The sequence below is a fragment of the Peromyscus eremicus genome, chromosome 15, assembly GCF_949786415.1.
Source record: "Peromyscus eremicus chromosome 15, PerEre_H2_v1, whole genome shotgun sequence".
Lineage (NCBI taxonomy): Eukaryota > Metazoa > Chordata > Mammalia > Rodentia > Cricetidae > Peromyscus > Peromyscus eremicus.
In genome coordinates, this window is record NC_081431.1 from 43778537 (window position 1) to 43795089 (window position 16553).

The 16553-nt window shown below is 38.4% G+C and overlaps 1 protein-coding gene across 1 annotated transcript in view; it reads left to right on the top strand.

Annotated features, from left to right (window-relative positions):
- Positions 1-16553, top strand: part of Hmcn1 (hemicentin 1) — a 435413-nt gene that overhangs the window by 128316 nt on the left and 290544 nt on the right. The window contains exon 4 of the mRNA XM_059280181.1: positions 635-757. Within this exon, the coding sequence (XP_059136164.1) occupies positions 635-757 (123 nt within the window). The remainder of the gene's footprint in view (positions 1-634; positions 758-16553) is intronic.

Sequence of the window (16553 nt, forward strand, 5' to 3'; positions counted from 1 at the left end):
AACAAAACTCAGCATAGCATTTTACTTTTCCCACACTAGCACACTTTAGTTAACCTAGGCCACTAATGCTTACCTAGGAATGTTTAGGTCTAGGCATGTTTAGGTGCTTTGAGTACATTGGCTTTTCTTTACAGATTTCTTTTAAGATTAAGGAGGTCAATTTAGGCATGCCCTTCTTGTGGCCATGGCAGAAACACCGCTTGAACAGAAATGAAAAAGACCTTTGAGTTCAAGCACAGAACTTATAGAATGTTTCTTCTGCCTCAAGCTTTTGACCAGTTAAGCCAGATGGCCAAACTCAGATCCAAAGATGACAATATAAACACTACCTCTTTAATAAGAAGCTCTTCAAAGTTCTTTGCAATGTGTATGGATGCACGATGAGATCGAGGAGTTGAGGTTACCGGGTAAGCTAGCATAGTTGTGGTCTCACTTCAGTTGCCAAACTTGGTCTGAAATATAAGTAACTATGTTCCTGAGAAGGCCCGTGGTTAACCAGAGTATCAGGTTAATAATTATCATATGCATTTACATCATATTTGCCTACTAACATGTCAGCATGTCATAGGTGCTAATCAATATCTATTGATTTCTGGAAATCTATCAAACTCTCTTCTGCCTATACAAATCCCAGGTGGTGTTTGTGCTCACTGGAGACTGTGATGACAGGAATCATATTGGATACAAAGTCTACGAAGAAATTGCGTCTACAAGTTCTGGTCAAGTGTTCCATCTGGACAAGAAGCAAGTGAATGAGGTCAGTCTAGTAAAGCAGGTCTACTTTGTTGGCTACTTTGTGAAAATCAGCTAGGCCATTCCAACTGTTATGAGTTTGAGTTTTAAAACAGCTGTAGCCTGCAGATGTTATCCTTAAGCCTTACATGGGTCAATAGCTAATGAACTGATATGAACTGATGTTGATACAGATTCATTTAATATTAATTTCCAGATTGAATAATGTTACAGCAACAAGACATTTAGGCACTAAAGATCCCACATTCACTTAGTTTAATAAAATCTCTTCGTACTTCATGTTGTTTGAAAAGTGAGTTGGTGTTCCTGATGAATAACTTTCAATTAACAGGTAAAATTAGGCTTGGGCCTGTTATTGAAGTTGAATGTGAGAAAATTATCTCTGTGAGTTCGAGGCCAGCCTGGGCTACCAAGTGAGTTCCAGGAAAGGCGCAAAGCTACACAGAGAAACCCTGTCTCGAAAAACCAAAAAAAAAAAAAGAAAATTATCAAGCAAAATTCCAATGAGGTTTATTATCCAATGCTAAAAATCCAAAATCTATGACCAATAACTATAGAGTTAGAAAAAGACTGACCAAAAAATTCTGTAAATCATTGTACGAAAAATGTATTGTTTGAGAAAATCCTTGAAATGGGTCTAATTGTTATGATTTTTCTTTCCTTCTGTTATCTTGCCTCAGCTTCACTTGTCATAATAACATTTTACTTACCTATTAATTTATCTATTTGACTTCTACTTATGTTTCTAGGAACTTGCTAGAACAAAGATAAAGTCTGAGAGAGTATAATTCATATTTAGCTTATTTGGTCTTTGGATCTATACAGTATCTACAGACTTCGTGACAGATATCTTTGTGTTTTGAATGAGATGGCTCAGGAGCTCTCTTCTAATCAAAATGCTCACTATATCACAGTGGAATGAATACAAAAAAATCATAACTTTTCAGAAGAAACAATTCAGTAAAAATACTTTTATCAACTATTTATGAGACAAACCTGAATAGTTACTTTAAAAGTTTTCTTAGAAGACATATCTGTTGAGGGGGCAATAACTTGAGCTCATCTTATGTCCCCATGAGTGATCATAAACTCCTGAACAATGCCTAACAACTACAAGATGGTCCCTTGTAGTTAATTTGAAAAGAGAAAACAAAAACATCCAAAGGAGAAGTAGGAAGCCTGGGGCGGAACTAGGCAAGAGTACAGGGCTCCCAGGAGCTGAACATCTTGTCTCATCCTATACACTGTGATAATAGGCTGAGAAAGGTTCTCCTTGAAAGAAATGAAAAGCTTGTGGGTTGAAGCTGTTTTTAACCTAGATCCTGGAAGACCTTAGGGCTCGTTCAGGATCTCCTGCACAGGGGGGACAGGTGAGGAGTCGAATTATTGTTTTTTGTATCAGTGACAACACTGCAGCTTAAGGCTGGATGCGATTGTGAGTCAGAGGTGATGATGATGTTCACTGAGATAGAATGTGTATAGAAAACTGCAGCAGTGCCTGGTGGTCACGCGGTTCATAGCTAAAGGTACTGGGGAAGAGAAGATATTAGAAATGAGCACACAGGAGTTGGAGAGTCCTGGAAAGAACAGGGCTTCCATCCCATTGGTGAGCAGTCAAATACAGTGTAAGGTCTTCAAAAACAAGAGAAGAGTCACAGAATTTTCAGCAGCTGAGTTCCAGACCAATGGGGAGAAAAAAATCAACTCGCTCATTTATTACTTTTGTTTCCCAGAACATCAACTGATAGTAAGATTTTTAAATTTAGTTATAGAAGAATCAGAATTTTTTTTAAAAAATGCTAAAATTGTCCTTTTTATTTTATTGACTTACTTATTATAAAATAGAGTTTGATAGGAGCAAGGATGAGTCTTGGCTTCTCTGTCAGTCAGTGCCTCTCCAGTCCCCTTGCTGATTAATTCAGGAAAGGGTGTGATGTTTCTTTTATTGTAGATCAATGAGACTTAAAGGCATTTTGGTAGGGGTGACTCAGAAATTCTCTGCTCCTAGATCTTGCCATGTATATTCCTGAATCCTGATCTGATGCTGGCAGCTTGCCAGTTAAACAACTAAAAGATGCTGAACAGCTAAGAAAGCCCAGTCTCTGGGTTCAGTCTCCTAGCTCCTTTTAATGCTAAGTGTCTGTAGTTATGGAAAGGATGCTTTTCTTAGGCCAAGTGAGTTGTCAGTTACATAAAATTGAACAAATCCAGAAATCTTATATTTCTTTGTGACATGGGCTTTGTGATGGCTATCTGCCTTGTTTACAAAATGAAGATGACAGAATTTCAATTTGTGTGTCGGGGGGACTATGACGTTAAAAGAGAATGTGGGAGACATGTTCTGCACAAGGTATTGTACAGGGCATGTGATGACTAAATGCTGACTGGTATTGTTTTGGCCCCCAAATATATTTGAATGCTTAGTCATCGGGGAGTGGCACTGTTTGAGAAGGATTGGGAAGAGTGGCCATCGGGGAGTGGCACTGTTTGAGAAGGATTGGGAAGTGTGGCCTTATTGGAGGTGGGCTTTGAGGTTTCCAAAGCCCATGCTAGGTCCGGTTCTCTCCCTCTGCCTGTGGATGTAAAGCTCTTCTCAGCTACTGCTCCAGCACTGTGCATGCCTTCATACTCCCTATCACGATGATATTGGACGGAACCCCTGACACTGTAAGCTAGTTGAATTGAGTGTTTTCTTTTGTAAGAGTTTACCGTGGTCATGGCATCTCTTCACAGCAAAAGGAGAGTGACTAAGACAGGGACTGTAACTCTGGGGTGCCGCTTTGCCTTTTCACTGAGGGTGTTGTGCCACCACACGTGCTGGAGAACTGACAGCCGAAAAGAGCCCTGAGTGGGAGGACCCAGGAAGAGCTGGGAGTTTTCTTTTTCTCTGGTTCATGAGTGAAGACGTGAAGGTTTGCTGAAACTGTCCAAATCAATATATACCATAAAGAAAGCCACCAGAATGGAAGATTTGTTAGTAGGAAGCATTGTAACATTGGCCAGACAGCACTTGCAAAAATTTGGGGTAGTAAGTTAGTAATTTTTCTTTTTTAATTGTTCTAAATTCTTTTATTTTATAAATGCTACAAATCCTGAGGGAAAATAGATGCTTTCATGCTGTGCACTTATTTAACAGATACAAAACCCCAGACACTAAGTCCTCGCATTTTATTCATGAGAAAATTTTCATGTACTCTTTCTAAAGGAGACTTGAGTTTTGTGTGTTTTCCTTCATCACCTACTTAACCCGTCTCAGAACCTAGTGGGAGTGCAGCTTCAATTCATTTGAAGTTTTCATTTTCTGTTCTTTTAGGAGGGATATATGGAGGAACTAGGTATCTTATCTTTCATCTATAGTTAACATAAAAGGAAATCCAAAGTGGAATTATTTGGCTGAATGCCAGTGAGCTCTAAATCACTGTGTGGTGGTTTTCGTGTCTTGAAAACACAGGTTAAGATACATGTCTTACTTCACCTTTGAAGACAGAACAGGAACCAAGCTTTACGGTGCCATTTCATTTACTTGAAAGCTGGGTGGTTGTCATTCTAATTAATGCTTGCTTTGATATAAAAAAAAGCCAAAGGCTATATGCTGTGTCAGAGAAGCAAGCAAAAAGTATGCATTAGGTCATTCGCCTGTCCTGAGTTCCCCAACCTTTCTCCACACTTCCCACAGTCATGACCTTTACCATCTCACCCTCATTAAAAATGTCTTCCTGGATATCTCAACCTGGTGGGCTTCCCTCAGTCTCGTAAGTGTCAACGTCCCTGTAGATGCTCTGACAGGGTTATCAGTACCCCTTGCAGTAGAGGACATGATTTACTCAACAGGACCAAAGGCTGTTTAATGAATGGCAGTATGCCACAGTTTGGGCAGGCCTAAGGGTAGCCATCAAGTAATAATGAAGCACAAAGGATGTAGTAAGAAGTATCTACCTATATTCTCCCTGAGTTTGAAGAAGAGGAAGAAGAAACTTATAACATTACCCAATAAAACACAGACTGATGACTCACTAAGAATTGTGTGCTGGGGTAGGCAAACTGAGTCCCTGAGGGATAAATATCAAACCCCTTTATATTTCCCTAAATATCACTGGACTGCAGGTTTCAGGGGTCCTGTTGAGGTAGTGACTAAGATAAGCATCCCAGGGCGTGGAAATGGTTAAACAATTGTTCTAGAGGGACAAAGATGTACAACAAACAGTACTGTGTGGTAGGTCACCTTTCAGGATGCCGACCATGGTTCGCACCTCAGGCATGAGACTTTAAACAAGTTAGACAATTTTCTATGTTTCAGTTGTATTTTTTTAACTGTGAAATGAGAAAAATACCATCAGTATGACACTGTGCGCTTTTTCAGATGAAGATGTATAAATAAACATTAAATAGTTTTCTTTTTATTTAGTAATGTATTCTCGTTCAAATATTCTAGTAATGTTATTTTTAAAGTGGTACATCCTAAACCACAGAAACATACACTGTGTGTGTGTTGCATCTGCAATGAGAGATCAAGGGAGGTATGCTGCTTTGGAAATGCTGGGGCTTTAGATACAGAAGCACCTGGATTCGAATGACCTCTCTGCCTTTGGCTAGAAGGACACCTGTATGAAAACCTTTCTACAGCCTATCTGGAATTATGTTCGTTCATGTGAACAGGGCACAGCCATTGCCTCATCGTAGTATTGTAAAGATGAAAGAAAATGAGAAATACTTACAATGAGCTACATAGAATTCCATGGAAATGGAAACAGCCATCTGGTCTGAAAGTCCTTAAAGGTAGGGTTTCTCCTTTGTTCAAGAGGACGTCAACAGTTTGCCTGGATGACACCCTGATCCTATAGAATCATCCGAAGGATAATGCTACTGGGGAAGTGTCATCTTCCTAGGTAAATGCTTAAAGAGGAGTAGACCCAGAACTACTGAAGAGTCCTAGAAGACTCTTAATCTCATACCTTGCATTTAAAATTTGCTGTACTCTTTATCATAGTAATAAAACTGTTAAAAGATGAGGAATTTAACTGTTTATGGAAAGAATGGTAACATGATAATAATAGTGATAGTGATAATAATAACTCTGACAGAGGGATTGTTGTGTCCTATGCCTTCTGATGGGTGCCTTCCTTTCATCGCCCTTCGAGCTAGGTTGTCTCGGAAGCTCTGGGAAGAACAAAGCTCAGTCTCCTACAGTCTTCTGGAGTTGGTGCCTGTAGGTGGCGTCACTGAGAGGATAGGAACAGGCATCAAAGCTCTGGATAGTCTGTAAGAGAAGCGAGGTGAAGGGCTGGAGGCGCATCATGGGGCTGAGCTGGACAGGTCCACGGGTTCCTGTGCTGGGCAACGGACAAGATGATCCTCTATCCTCACTGTGCCATGAACTGGGACCTTTCATTAAAGATAACATTTCCCCTATCCCCACTGAAGAACGTCCGATGGGAAGTGCGGAAGTGATCTCACTCGGCATTTCAAGGAAATAACTAAAGTGAGAAAAATGAAGTGACAACCTATGAAAAGTCCGACATCCTGGCAACAAAATACCTCACAGGTTAGAGGTCATCTGGCTTTAGTTTTCCCTGCTGGGTCTGCACTCATGTTCCCCGAGTTCAGTACTTAGACCAGAGAGACTATAAACTTTGCTAGAGTATGATTTTGGCACAGCCGTTTCTTGCTATTTTGGCCAACAGCTACTTTTGACTAGAATGTGGAAGAGCTCTCTCCCTATGGGCTTAATTGCGAGAACTGTTTTGGATAATTAGTGATGTGAAATGAGGTACCTGCCATTTCGTTCTTCTCTACTCTGAAGTTCACTCCAGATACCATTTCAAAATATAGCCTTCCTGCTGACCTTGAAAATTAGTAGAAACGAGTGTTTCCTCTGGAGTTTGAAAGTGTATCAGAGACAGATGTCACATTCTAGAAAGTGACAGGAAATGTGTGGAGATGATGTGAAAATGTTTCCAGCAACCCTTCTTTGAATTCACCTAATTAAACGTCAAAAATAAAGTGCAGAGCTCAGAGCTGATCCATTAAAATGATGTAGATACTGTGTCCGTATCCACAAACACATCAGGCAGCACCATCTACCTAGTGCCAATGCAATGTTTTCCTTGTTCTGGTGTCGTGTTCAGGTTGACATTTGCTTGGGTGATTGCTTTAGGAACACATGCTCCAGGCACCTGGGAAAGTTTTTATTGGTTACTAATATGGCTAAATAAAGCCACATGTATGTTGCGTTTCCATTTGTTTAGTTAGAAGAAAAATTAAAACCGTCAATTTATTATTAAAAGTATCCATTGACCTTAGTCTTAAGAACATGTGGATTTTTTCATAGTGACATTTGAAATATACATAGTGCATAATATTCATCAAAAAAATGGTGGGAGGACGTGATGGTTCTCATCAGAGTCTCACTTAGGTTAAATACACCAAAAGGGAAGAATGCTTGCCCTATTGTGTGAGCAACAAGTGGGAGCAGAGGAGATGGGAGTGGAGAACACGTGGTTTAGGAGAATGAGCCTCTGCCTTGTTTCCTGGTTTTGTGTATTTTTTTCTGAGAACTGTTTGAAGCTTGCCTTAGGAACTGCAGCCATACATTTTGTCATGAGCAGTGAGGTCCCCGAGAGTGAGTGGAACTCACGGTCTTTGAGACCTAAGTCTGAATAGGAAAGTCATCCTACAACCCCTCAGAGAGACAGTCATGGTATCCAAGCTCACAAAATGCAGAAAGTAGAATGGATACCCCTCAGTAATACATCTTATTAAGACACACACACACACACACACACACACGCACACACACACACACACAAGCACTCACACACGCATGCACACACACCAAACCAACAAGCAAGAAAGAAAGAAAGAAGAAAGAAGAACCATCTCAACACAGGAAGTAGTTGACATAAATACCTGGAGGAATATTTCTTAGAAGGGAAAAGAAATGTCGTTTGAGGATAAACTGGCCAGTGACTTGCATGGTTTTTACAGGACCAAAACAAACAGGAAAAGAAACAAATCTGTCCATTTAGCTGATGCTATTTTGATTAGAAGCTAAAATAAACTATCAAGTTCAACTATGTCAGTGCTAACCAAACCAAATCGATTTCTTGCATAGCTGCTTCTGATTTATAAGATCCCCTAACTACCACAATTACTGCATCTTTTAAAGTGTCTGAAAAATGCATTTAAACTCCACATGGCTTGAAGGAGGTTAGCCATCTTCCCCATTTAGTGGCTGAGTTTCTTTCTTTCTTTTTAATTGGCACTGTAATGGAAAATACAGATTTGAGTGGAGAGAAGGCTGTCATGTGTGTGTGTCATCTAGAATTGAAGCAGCTTGTTAGCAGTGAATTGCTCTTGAGGAGTCAACTGAGGGGGACCTGCAAAGGGCACGAGGAACCAGAGAACACTAACAGTGCTGAGACAAATATTATTTTAATGAGCCATTTTTTTTACACAGACTTAGAAATTTGGATATGCCCTTTTATATTTTATATATTAAATTTTAAATCATTGCTTTCTAAAGCTTTTTGTTTAGAAAAAGCACACACCAATGGTAGAATAAAAAGCATTTTTTCCTATTGGTTCAACATAAATAAAAATGTCCATCCGGGACAATCTAGTTTTTGCCTCTTATTTTTCCAAAGTAAAGAGGTGATGGAAGAGTTAAAGAGTCAACATAAGGGGTGTTTTGTTTGAGTACTGTCTCTGTGACCTAGGATAAGTAAACAGAATGAGGCCATGCTTCATATACTTTCCCATTTCCTTATGCATTCCTAACATGAACGGACGGTGATAGGGTTATGGAAGGGAAGGCCTGAGAAAGGCTGTGAAATCTTTAGAAAAACTAAGGAACATTTGGCTTATGAGTGGCTTTGTGATAAAAATTACAAACTGGATTTTTTGTTCTTTTTTGCTGTAGAACAATGAACGTCAAAGTCATATAGCATATTATTTAAATAACTTTGGTAATTGAGTAAGGAGGGAAAATAAAAATCCTGTAAAGTTCTTATGATTTTAAATAGACACAGTTTATTTACACTAAAGCATCTTTGAATCATTTCATGTTTTTATTATGAAGTTAGAAAAAAGATACATAGATTGAAATAAGAAAGTCTTTAGGACTGGGCAGTGATGGTACACACCTTTAATCCTAGTACTTGGGAGGCAGAGGCAGGCAGATCTTTATAAATTCGAGACTAGCCTAGTTTACAAAGTGAGTTCCAGGACAGCCAGGGCAATACAGAGAAACCCTGTCTTGAAAAACAAAAAACAAAAAAAAAACAAAAAAACTTTAGGAATTAATGACAATATTTGTGAAAATTTGGTCGTGGTCCTTTTAATGATATTCATTATATTACTCTAACTCAGTAATATAACAACTGATAATAAACAATAGTAAATGTAATTATTTATTAAAGCAATGTTTATTAAAATTTGGTATCTGCTAAGACTGCAGTTAAATTATTCATAAGTATATGCATATTTCTGCATATTTCTTGAAAAGTTTGTAAGAAACAGTTGTACCCAAATACGTTTCAGTGGCAATCACTTGAGAGTATGATCATAGATAATTTTTTAAAATTTGTTTTGTATCTCTGTTGTACACGTACATGTTTATGTGAGTGTGGGTGTGTGGAGGTGCACATGCATGTGTGTGAATGTGGAGCCAAGAGGTGGACATGAGTGTCTTCCTCAATTACTCTCTACCTTATCTTTTGCTACAGGGTTTCTCACTTGATCTGGATCTCAACTCATTTGAGGTTACAGTTGCCAGGACTATGCCTGGGTTTACATGGGTGCTGGGAACCTGAACTCAGGTCCTCATACTTACACAGCATACCCTTTACAAACCGAGCCAGGTCCCTATTCCCGGTTATATCTTTGTATTTTTTTATTTTTAAAATGAGTGTTATTTTAACAATGAAAAACATTGAAGGCATTTCCATGAAGAAGAAACCATGAACCAAATTCTACCTTCTGTTTTTGTTTCTTTCTCTTGTTCAGCCCTTCTGGTCACCAGACGTTCTGAGCAGTGATTACTCCTTCTGTCCTCACATACTTACACATTCTGTAATCTTTGACTCCTACCCAAATTCAAATTGCTGTGCGCATGTGTTCCAAGGCTCTCATGTCAGCCTTTCCTTTCCTTTGTAGAATGTGACCTTGTGAACAGTTCTGCTTTGTGAAACCCTCCTACCCTGAGCGTCAATTCGATGATGTTCTTCCTCCAAACAATTCCATCCTTTCTCCACTCCCTGCTGCGATTTCCTACTTAGCAATAATTGCTTGTATTAAATATTACTCTGCCTGCTAGAGAGCCAGATGTTTAGTAGATCTGAGAATGCTTAATATCAATCAAATGAGTAATTAAAGAGAGGAAAGAGGGTATTGAAGTTTAAAATTTGCATTCAGAGAAACTGGAATAAGTTTGTGACCTACTACAAAGTGTTAGTTTTTGGGGAATTGCGTTGCAGAGATCGCTTTCTCATGTGTAGGGATGGCTTATGCCCAAGTATAGTAGGTACAGCATAAGCTGGGATGTAGAGTTTAGGCCTAAGATTGGCCTAGAATCTAGGTTCAGAACTCTCTATAGTATTACTTTCCACCATGGAATGAAACTGTCTTTAATGGAATCTCTGGGAACCTTCTGGAACTTTAATGGACTCACTTGATTTTGCCTGTTCATCAGATGATACTGTCTTTTGAATACACAGAACTATAAAAAATTCCCCCCCCCCCCCCCGCCCCGAACAGGCCCCGATTGACCTGGAACTCACCATGTAGACCAGACTGGTTTCAAACTCATAGAGATCTGTCTGCTTTTTCCTTCTGATTTCTGGGACTTGCACCACTAGGCTTGGCTTTGAGGTTCAGTTTTTAAGATTGTTTCTACCACTGGATGCACTTTTCTCTTGGCTTGAAGTTTCCTTACATTTCCTAAGAGGATAATGAATAATACGTAGAGATGTCACATAGAAATTAAACATTTGCTACACAGATTACGTCATGTACTGTAATGAATGTATGATAATGAAGGAGTCATCACTAGTGATAATGGCATTAACATAATCTGTTATTCTAATGGGAGAAAGCCAGTGAATCAACTGGCAATGGTGAACACTTTTAAAAAAAAAAAAAAATACTAAGCAGTACTGTCTTATACAGATAGTTATGTAAAGAAATTCCAGGTAGGAAAAGACCCAGAAACAAGATCAGTCTGATTTTGCTAATGACTTTACCTTTTTCTCTTCTTTAGGAGATAAATGTCATGTATTCAAATATTTTGCTGAAGGACAAATGTAAAAAAGGATAGATATACTGATTCTGGCATCTGGATTTTAATTTTGATTTGTTTTTGTAGTTTCCTCAATTTTTATTAGAAATTTGGGATAAGACATAGGACTGAGTACATTAATTTTGACCAAGAATCATTTATGAATTCAATCTGTAAAATTACACAGAATGAAATTCATCTTCAGATGTTATTTCCAAGATAAACTCAATAGAAAGAGCCAGTTTTTATAAAATATAAATAAGCTTGTACTCTCACCCCAAATTTACCCTGAGTGTGTGTGTGTGTGTGTGTGTGTGTGTGTGTGTGTTTTATAACTCTGAGGATATTTGCATTAAACCTTTCATATTTCCTTATTTCACTCAATACTCACTTCTTAGCCTTCCTCTCTTAGATGAAGCCTGAGAACTGACATTCAGAATCCATAAGAAAACGTCATTCTTTTTGAAGAGTCCAGCTTAAGAAGACTAGTTGGAAGCTTAGGGAAGACTAGTGGCCTTATTGGAAAACCATTCACGTAGGATTTGGTTTCCAATGCGAATTACCTTTCCTGGGAAGTTTACATTGGCTGTCGTAGAAGATTGGCACACAAACGTACTCTGAAGGGCACATCAACTCATGTGGCCGCTGCACCAGCCACAGAGGACTTCCTGGATGTGCATAATGGGTGTGCAGCCATGCCATGACCCCATGCTAACAGACTAACTGAGCAGTCCCAGCTTTTCTGCCCTGCATGACAGAACTCTAGGGAAAGAATCTGCGATCTTACGATGTTCTCCTCCGATTAAGCAGCTTAGTGGACTGGGGCAGCTCTTGGCTCTTTGAAGGTCCCTTGCACTCAGCTTCTATTGGAAAGTTTGTTTGAAACCTGTTTTCCTTATTAATTTCTGTGTAATTTTTTAGTGTCCTATTGTTTGTTTATAAAGAACCCTGAAAAGCATTGATGTGGGTGGATTACCACAAAGACATTTTTTGAATTAATTTATATAAAACCATGTCTCATTTTCTCATGTAAGAACTTATCACAGTAATAGTGAAACAACATATGTTCTTTGAGACTGAAATACCAATTCAAGTATATTTTTGTGAATGTTCTATTTTATTTTTCTGATGCTAATACTAATCTACCATCAGTTTGGGTCTCTAACCATAAGCAATAATTATTTATAGTATGTTCAGTATTTCAAAGATTGTAAGAGGGAAATATTTACTTGATTTGACAGAAAACCACGAGGATTTTACACATAATCTCCCCTCGTTTACATATATATAAAATGTCCCTCACAGGCATCTGTGTTGGTGATGACTTGAGCTCTCTTGCTGTCACATTGTTCCAGTCCTAGGAACTTCAGGAGGTGGGGCCTCTCTGGAGGAAGTAGGTCACTATCAATAGGTCCCTTGCCCCTTCCTGTTTCCCTTTGCTTCCTGGAAGCCAGGAAGTGAAGGATTTTTCTCCCCTGGGCTCCCTCCTGCAGTTTCTGCTTTGTCAGAGGCCTGGGAGCAGCAGAGCCAGCCAACCACTGACTGATCCTCTCCAAGGTGGCTGAAAGAAAGCTTTCCTTCTGCAAGTGTTTTCTTGGGAAGTTCTCCCCTCTCCTCCAGGCTTGGAGGTCCCATCAACACAGCAGATGAGCGAGGGCAAATACTGGGGAAGCTGGTCTTCCTTTATAGCTCCCAGTACTCATGTGATTCTGTGTTTCCTGGGAGCTCCTGTCTGTCTGCTCTTTGTTAGAGTAGATTGTAAGCTTCTTGGGGACAGAGAGGTGGGAAGTTTGACTTAAACACTTTCAGCATTTTATCCCACTATAACATTCAATTGCTGTACTTTTTAAATAGCAAAGAACTGAGTGGATGCCATATATATGTGTGCATGCATATGTGAATGGGAGTGAATGTGTCGGTGTATGTGTGTGTTTGAGTCTGGGTGTGTATGCATATGAATGAGTCTGTCAGTGTACAAATGTTTCCACATGCATGTGTATGTGTCTGTGTGCATATATGATCTGCATAAGTAACCTGTGTGAGTATGTTTATTTGTGTTTGTGTGTATTTGTGTATCTCTGTGTATACGTTTGTGTCTGTGTATGTACATCTGTGTCTGTGTGCATCTGCATGTATATATGTATATATGTATATATGTATGTGTGTTTGTGTATGTATCTCTGTGTGTATGTGTCTACATGTGTATGTATGTGTATGAATATATCTTCGTATATATGTGTGTATGTATGTAGTTCCTTTACCCCATTGTGAACACAAAGGAGGCATGGTTATAATGCCTTTTTCTTTGTAATTTTTGTTGACTAATCATATTCCTATACATGCTATATATTCTTAAATATAAATATTTATATTTAATTCATACAAATTTATATAGATGCAAGTATTCTTACAGATTTTAAATAATAAAGTCAAAATGGATTTCACATAAATTAAGATGCATCTATACTAAGTGTACATGTTAATGAATTTTGAGAAATTTACGCACTTTGGTAACCACTACGACGGTCACAGTAAAGGCCATTTTTATCACTTTAAAATGTCCCATGCACTCTGTGATGCCTAGCTTTCCAGTCCATCAATCACTGGTTTTCTTTCCATTATGTGATTGGTTTACTCTCTTCTAGTTTCATATGAGTGGAAACCTTTGGGTCTAGCATTGTTCTGAGCATCACATTTCTGGGAGATGCCTATGTTGTGTATGTTTCTTTTGATTTAGTATACTGTCCATACTGTTGTGTATTCCTTTCTCTTCAATGTATTTAATTTTTTATATATTTAAGATCTATTTATTCCTTTATTGCTGGGCATCTCGGTTGTCTCAGCATTTGCTTGCTTTGGATATAGCATTTATGAGCATTGCTGTGTGGTTCTTTGTGCAGACACATGTTTTCATTTTTCCTGAGTTCATAATTATGAATCAGTCTGATGGGTTATGTGAAAGTAAATGTTTAACTTTATATGAAAGAGCCAGAGTGTTCTCCAAAGTGATTATACCATTTCATGTGCCTACCAGCAATGTATGAGTTCCAGTTGTCCACATGCTTTGATGGTTAGCTCTTTTTCATTTCATTGTGTTTTCAATTTATATTCATCCAGAAACTGGTGATCTTGAGCATTGATGGTGCTACGTCTACCAAATCTGTCATTTTGGCGTTCACTTCAATTGAGTAGTTTCAGATCCTGTTTCCCTGCCGTCATGGTTAGCTTCAGCTGTCCACTTGACACAACTGAGAAGTGCAAATCTCAGTTGAGGGATTGCCTCCTGTGGGCGTTACCGTGGGCCTTTTTATATTATTATTATTATTATTATTATTATTATTATTATTATTAATTTATGTGGGCAGTGCCATCCATGAGTATGTGGGCTTAGGTTACATAAGAAAAGAAGTTGAATAAGTCAGGAGAAACAAGCTAGTTAGCAGCATTTCTTCACAGTCTCCTCCAGTTTGTGCTTCTAGCTCCTTCCTTGAGTTCCTGCCTCTCAGCTTCGTGATGGCTTCCCTGTAAGCCAAATACTCACCCCCCCCCCATTTGCTAAGCTGATTTTTGTCAGGGTTTTATCACACTAACAGGGAAACAAAGTAGAATACCAGCCCCTTTCTATATCTAGTGATTTTTGGATGGTAGGCTGGGCGTTGTTAATGTTATATTTATTGGTGAGTAGTGGATTTTGTCCTATTTGTAGAAAGTCCTTTAGTTGTCTTATGACATGGGGTTGAACTACTTATGGATTTGTTTGATCTTCATTTGGCCGTGGCCTGGATTTCAAGTTTTTTAGAGTGCTTGCAAAACCTCTTCTTCTCAGGTTTACCAAATGCTCCTTATGACATGTAGCACTCATGTAGTCTCTGCTGACCTCACCTTGTATTTGACAAGGTCTCTTTACCTCTGTGAAAGAAGGCACACAGTTATTGGATGGACCTGTGTGGGTTTGGGAGTTTTTGTATTATAGGTCTCAAGTATGTTTTCCTTTGTGGACAGAATTTCTGTCCTAACTTTATAAGATATAGCATATGTGTGTACAGACTGTTACTCAGGCAAATATGGAAGAGGCCTCCAGGACAAATATCTGCATACATTTGCCTTCCTAGCTCCTTCCTTTATTTTTGCACTTAAAATTGTAGGTGTTTCAGTGTTCACCAACTCAAATCCTTTTGTCTCTTCCACTTAGGTTTCTAGAATAGACATTGCCTTCTGGCTTGATCTCATTTTTCATCTCTCGAGGATAGTATTCCTGTGTTATTGGCTGAATTATGTTTAAGAGCCGTTGTTTTCCACATTTTTCTTAGTGAGTTTAGTTATTTGTAGATGGATAGTTTTAAACTTTGTGCATTCTCATGAAACTAATCAATCAAATACTATTACTTATTTCTAAATGAATTTTGCAGAAAGTGTGTTACAGAGAGCTTTTGTAGACAAACAAACAAAAAAGGGCATGGAACCTTTGTGGTGGTCAGAGTGGCTGTCCTTTATGTTATCATATATTCATCATTCTGAAAAATATAGCTTATTAAATGGCCTTTTGTGTTTCAAAAGATTGACTACTACTGATTAGGGGAGAGCAATATAAGTTATTATGTACAAATTGGTCAAATAGAGTGATCATAAATGACAGAAGAGCCATCATCTAAAAGCATTGAGAAACTGAATAATAATAATGTCACACTAATATGAAATATTACATCCTTGAAAAGCTTTAATTTTCTGTTTTGTCTCATTTGTCCTGAGAACTGGGAATATTTTAAGGAATTCAAGAAGTGCAAACATTTTAAAAGGAATTAGGAATTTAGTATATAGGAAAACTAAACATGGTTTTTAAAAATGAAGATAGAAAAAAATAGATGTCTCAATTGGAGTAGGAATGACTATGGGTTTCTCATACAGAGACAACAGCTATAAATACTGTGATTAATAGTATTTGAAAATTACTGACAATCATTTACAAGCATACCAACCAACATCACTGAAGGAAAGAACCAGGTAATGTTGCCCCATTTTCTTTCTGATATCATGCTACATAGGCAAAAAGTAGGTTTTTTATTGTTAACCCTGATAAAAAAATTTCATCATTTCTTTAAGAGACCAATTTCTCCCCGTATTTTCTTCTTTTCTTCTTCTGAAGCCAGGGGACAATTGCACTATATGACATTACTGTAGATGACTGTGCCTGTATATAGTTCCCTGAATTACACTTTTCAGGGCTTAGCTTAGTACCTCCTGTCCTGTAAACAAAACTGATAAGCACACTTATATATGTGTCTGTAATGGTATGGGCTATACAGCTTTGGATGAGTAGATCATGCTGGTGCTCAATGCCAGATGCATGATCCCTTTTCATTTTCTTTACTTCAAGTACAGCAAAGTAAATAGCCAGTCTTCAGTTCACAATCTGTAAAATTTACAAAGAACATGGGTTCCAATAGTCTCTGTTGCTATATCAACAGCGCGGTGCTTTTCCTATATTATGGCTCAGGGGATGGGTTCCGTGGTATATGTTAACAAGATC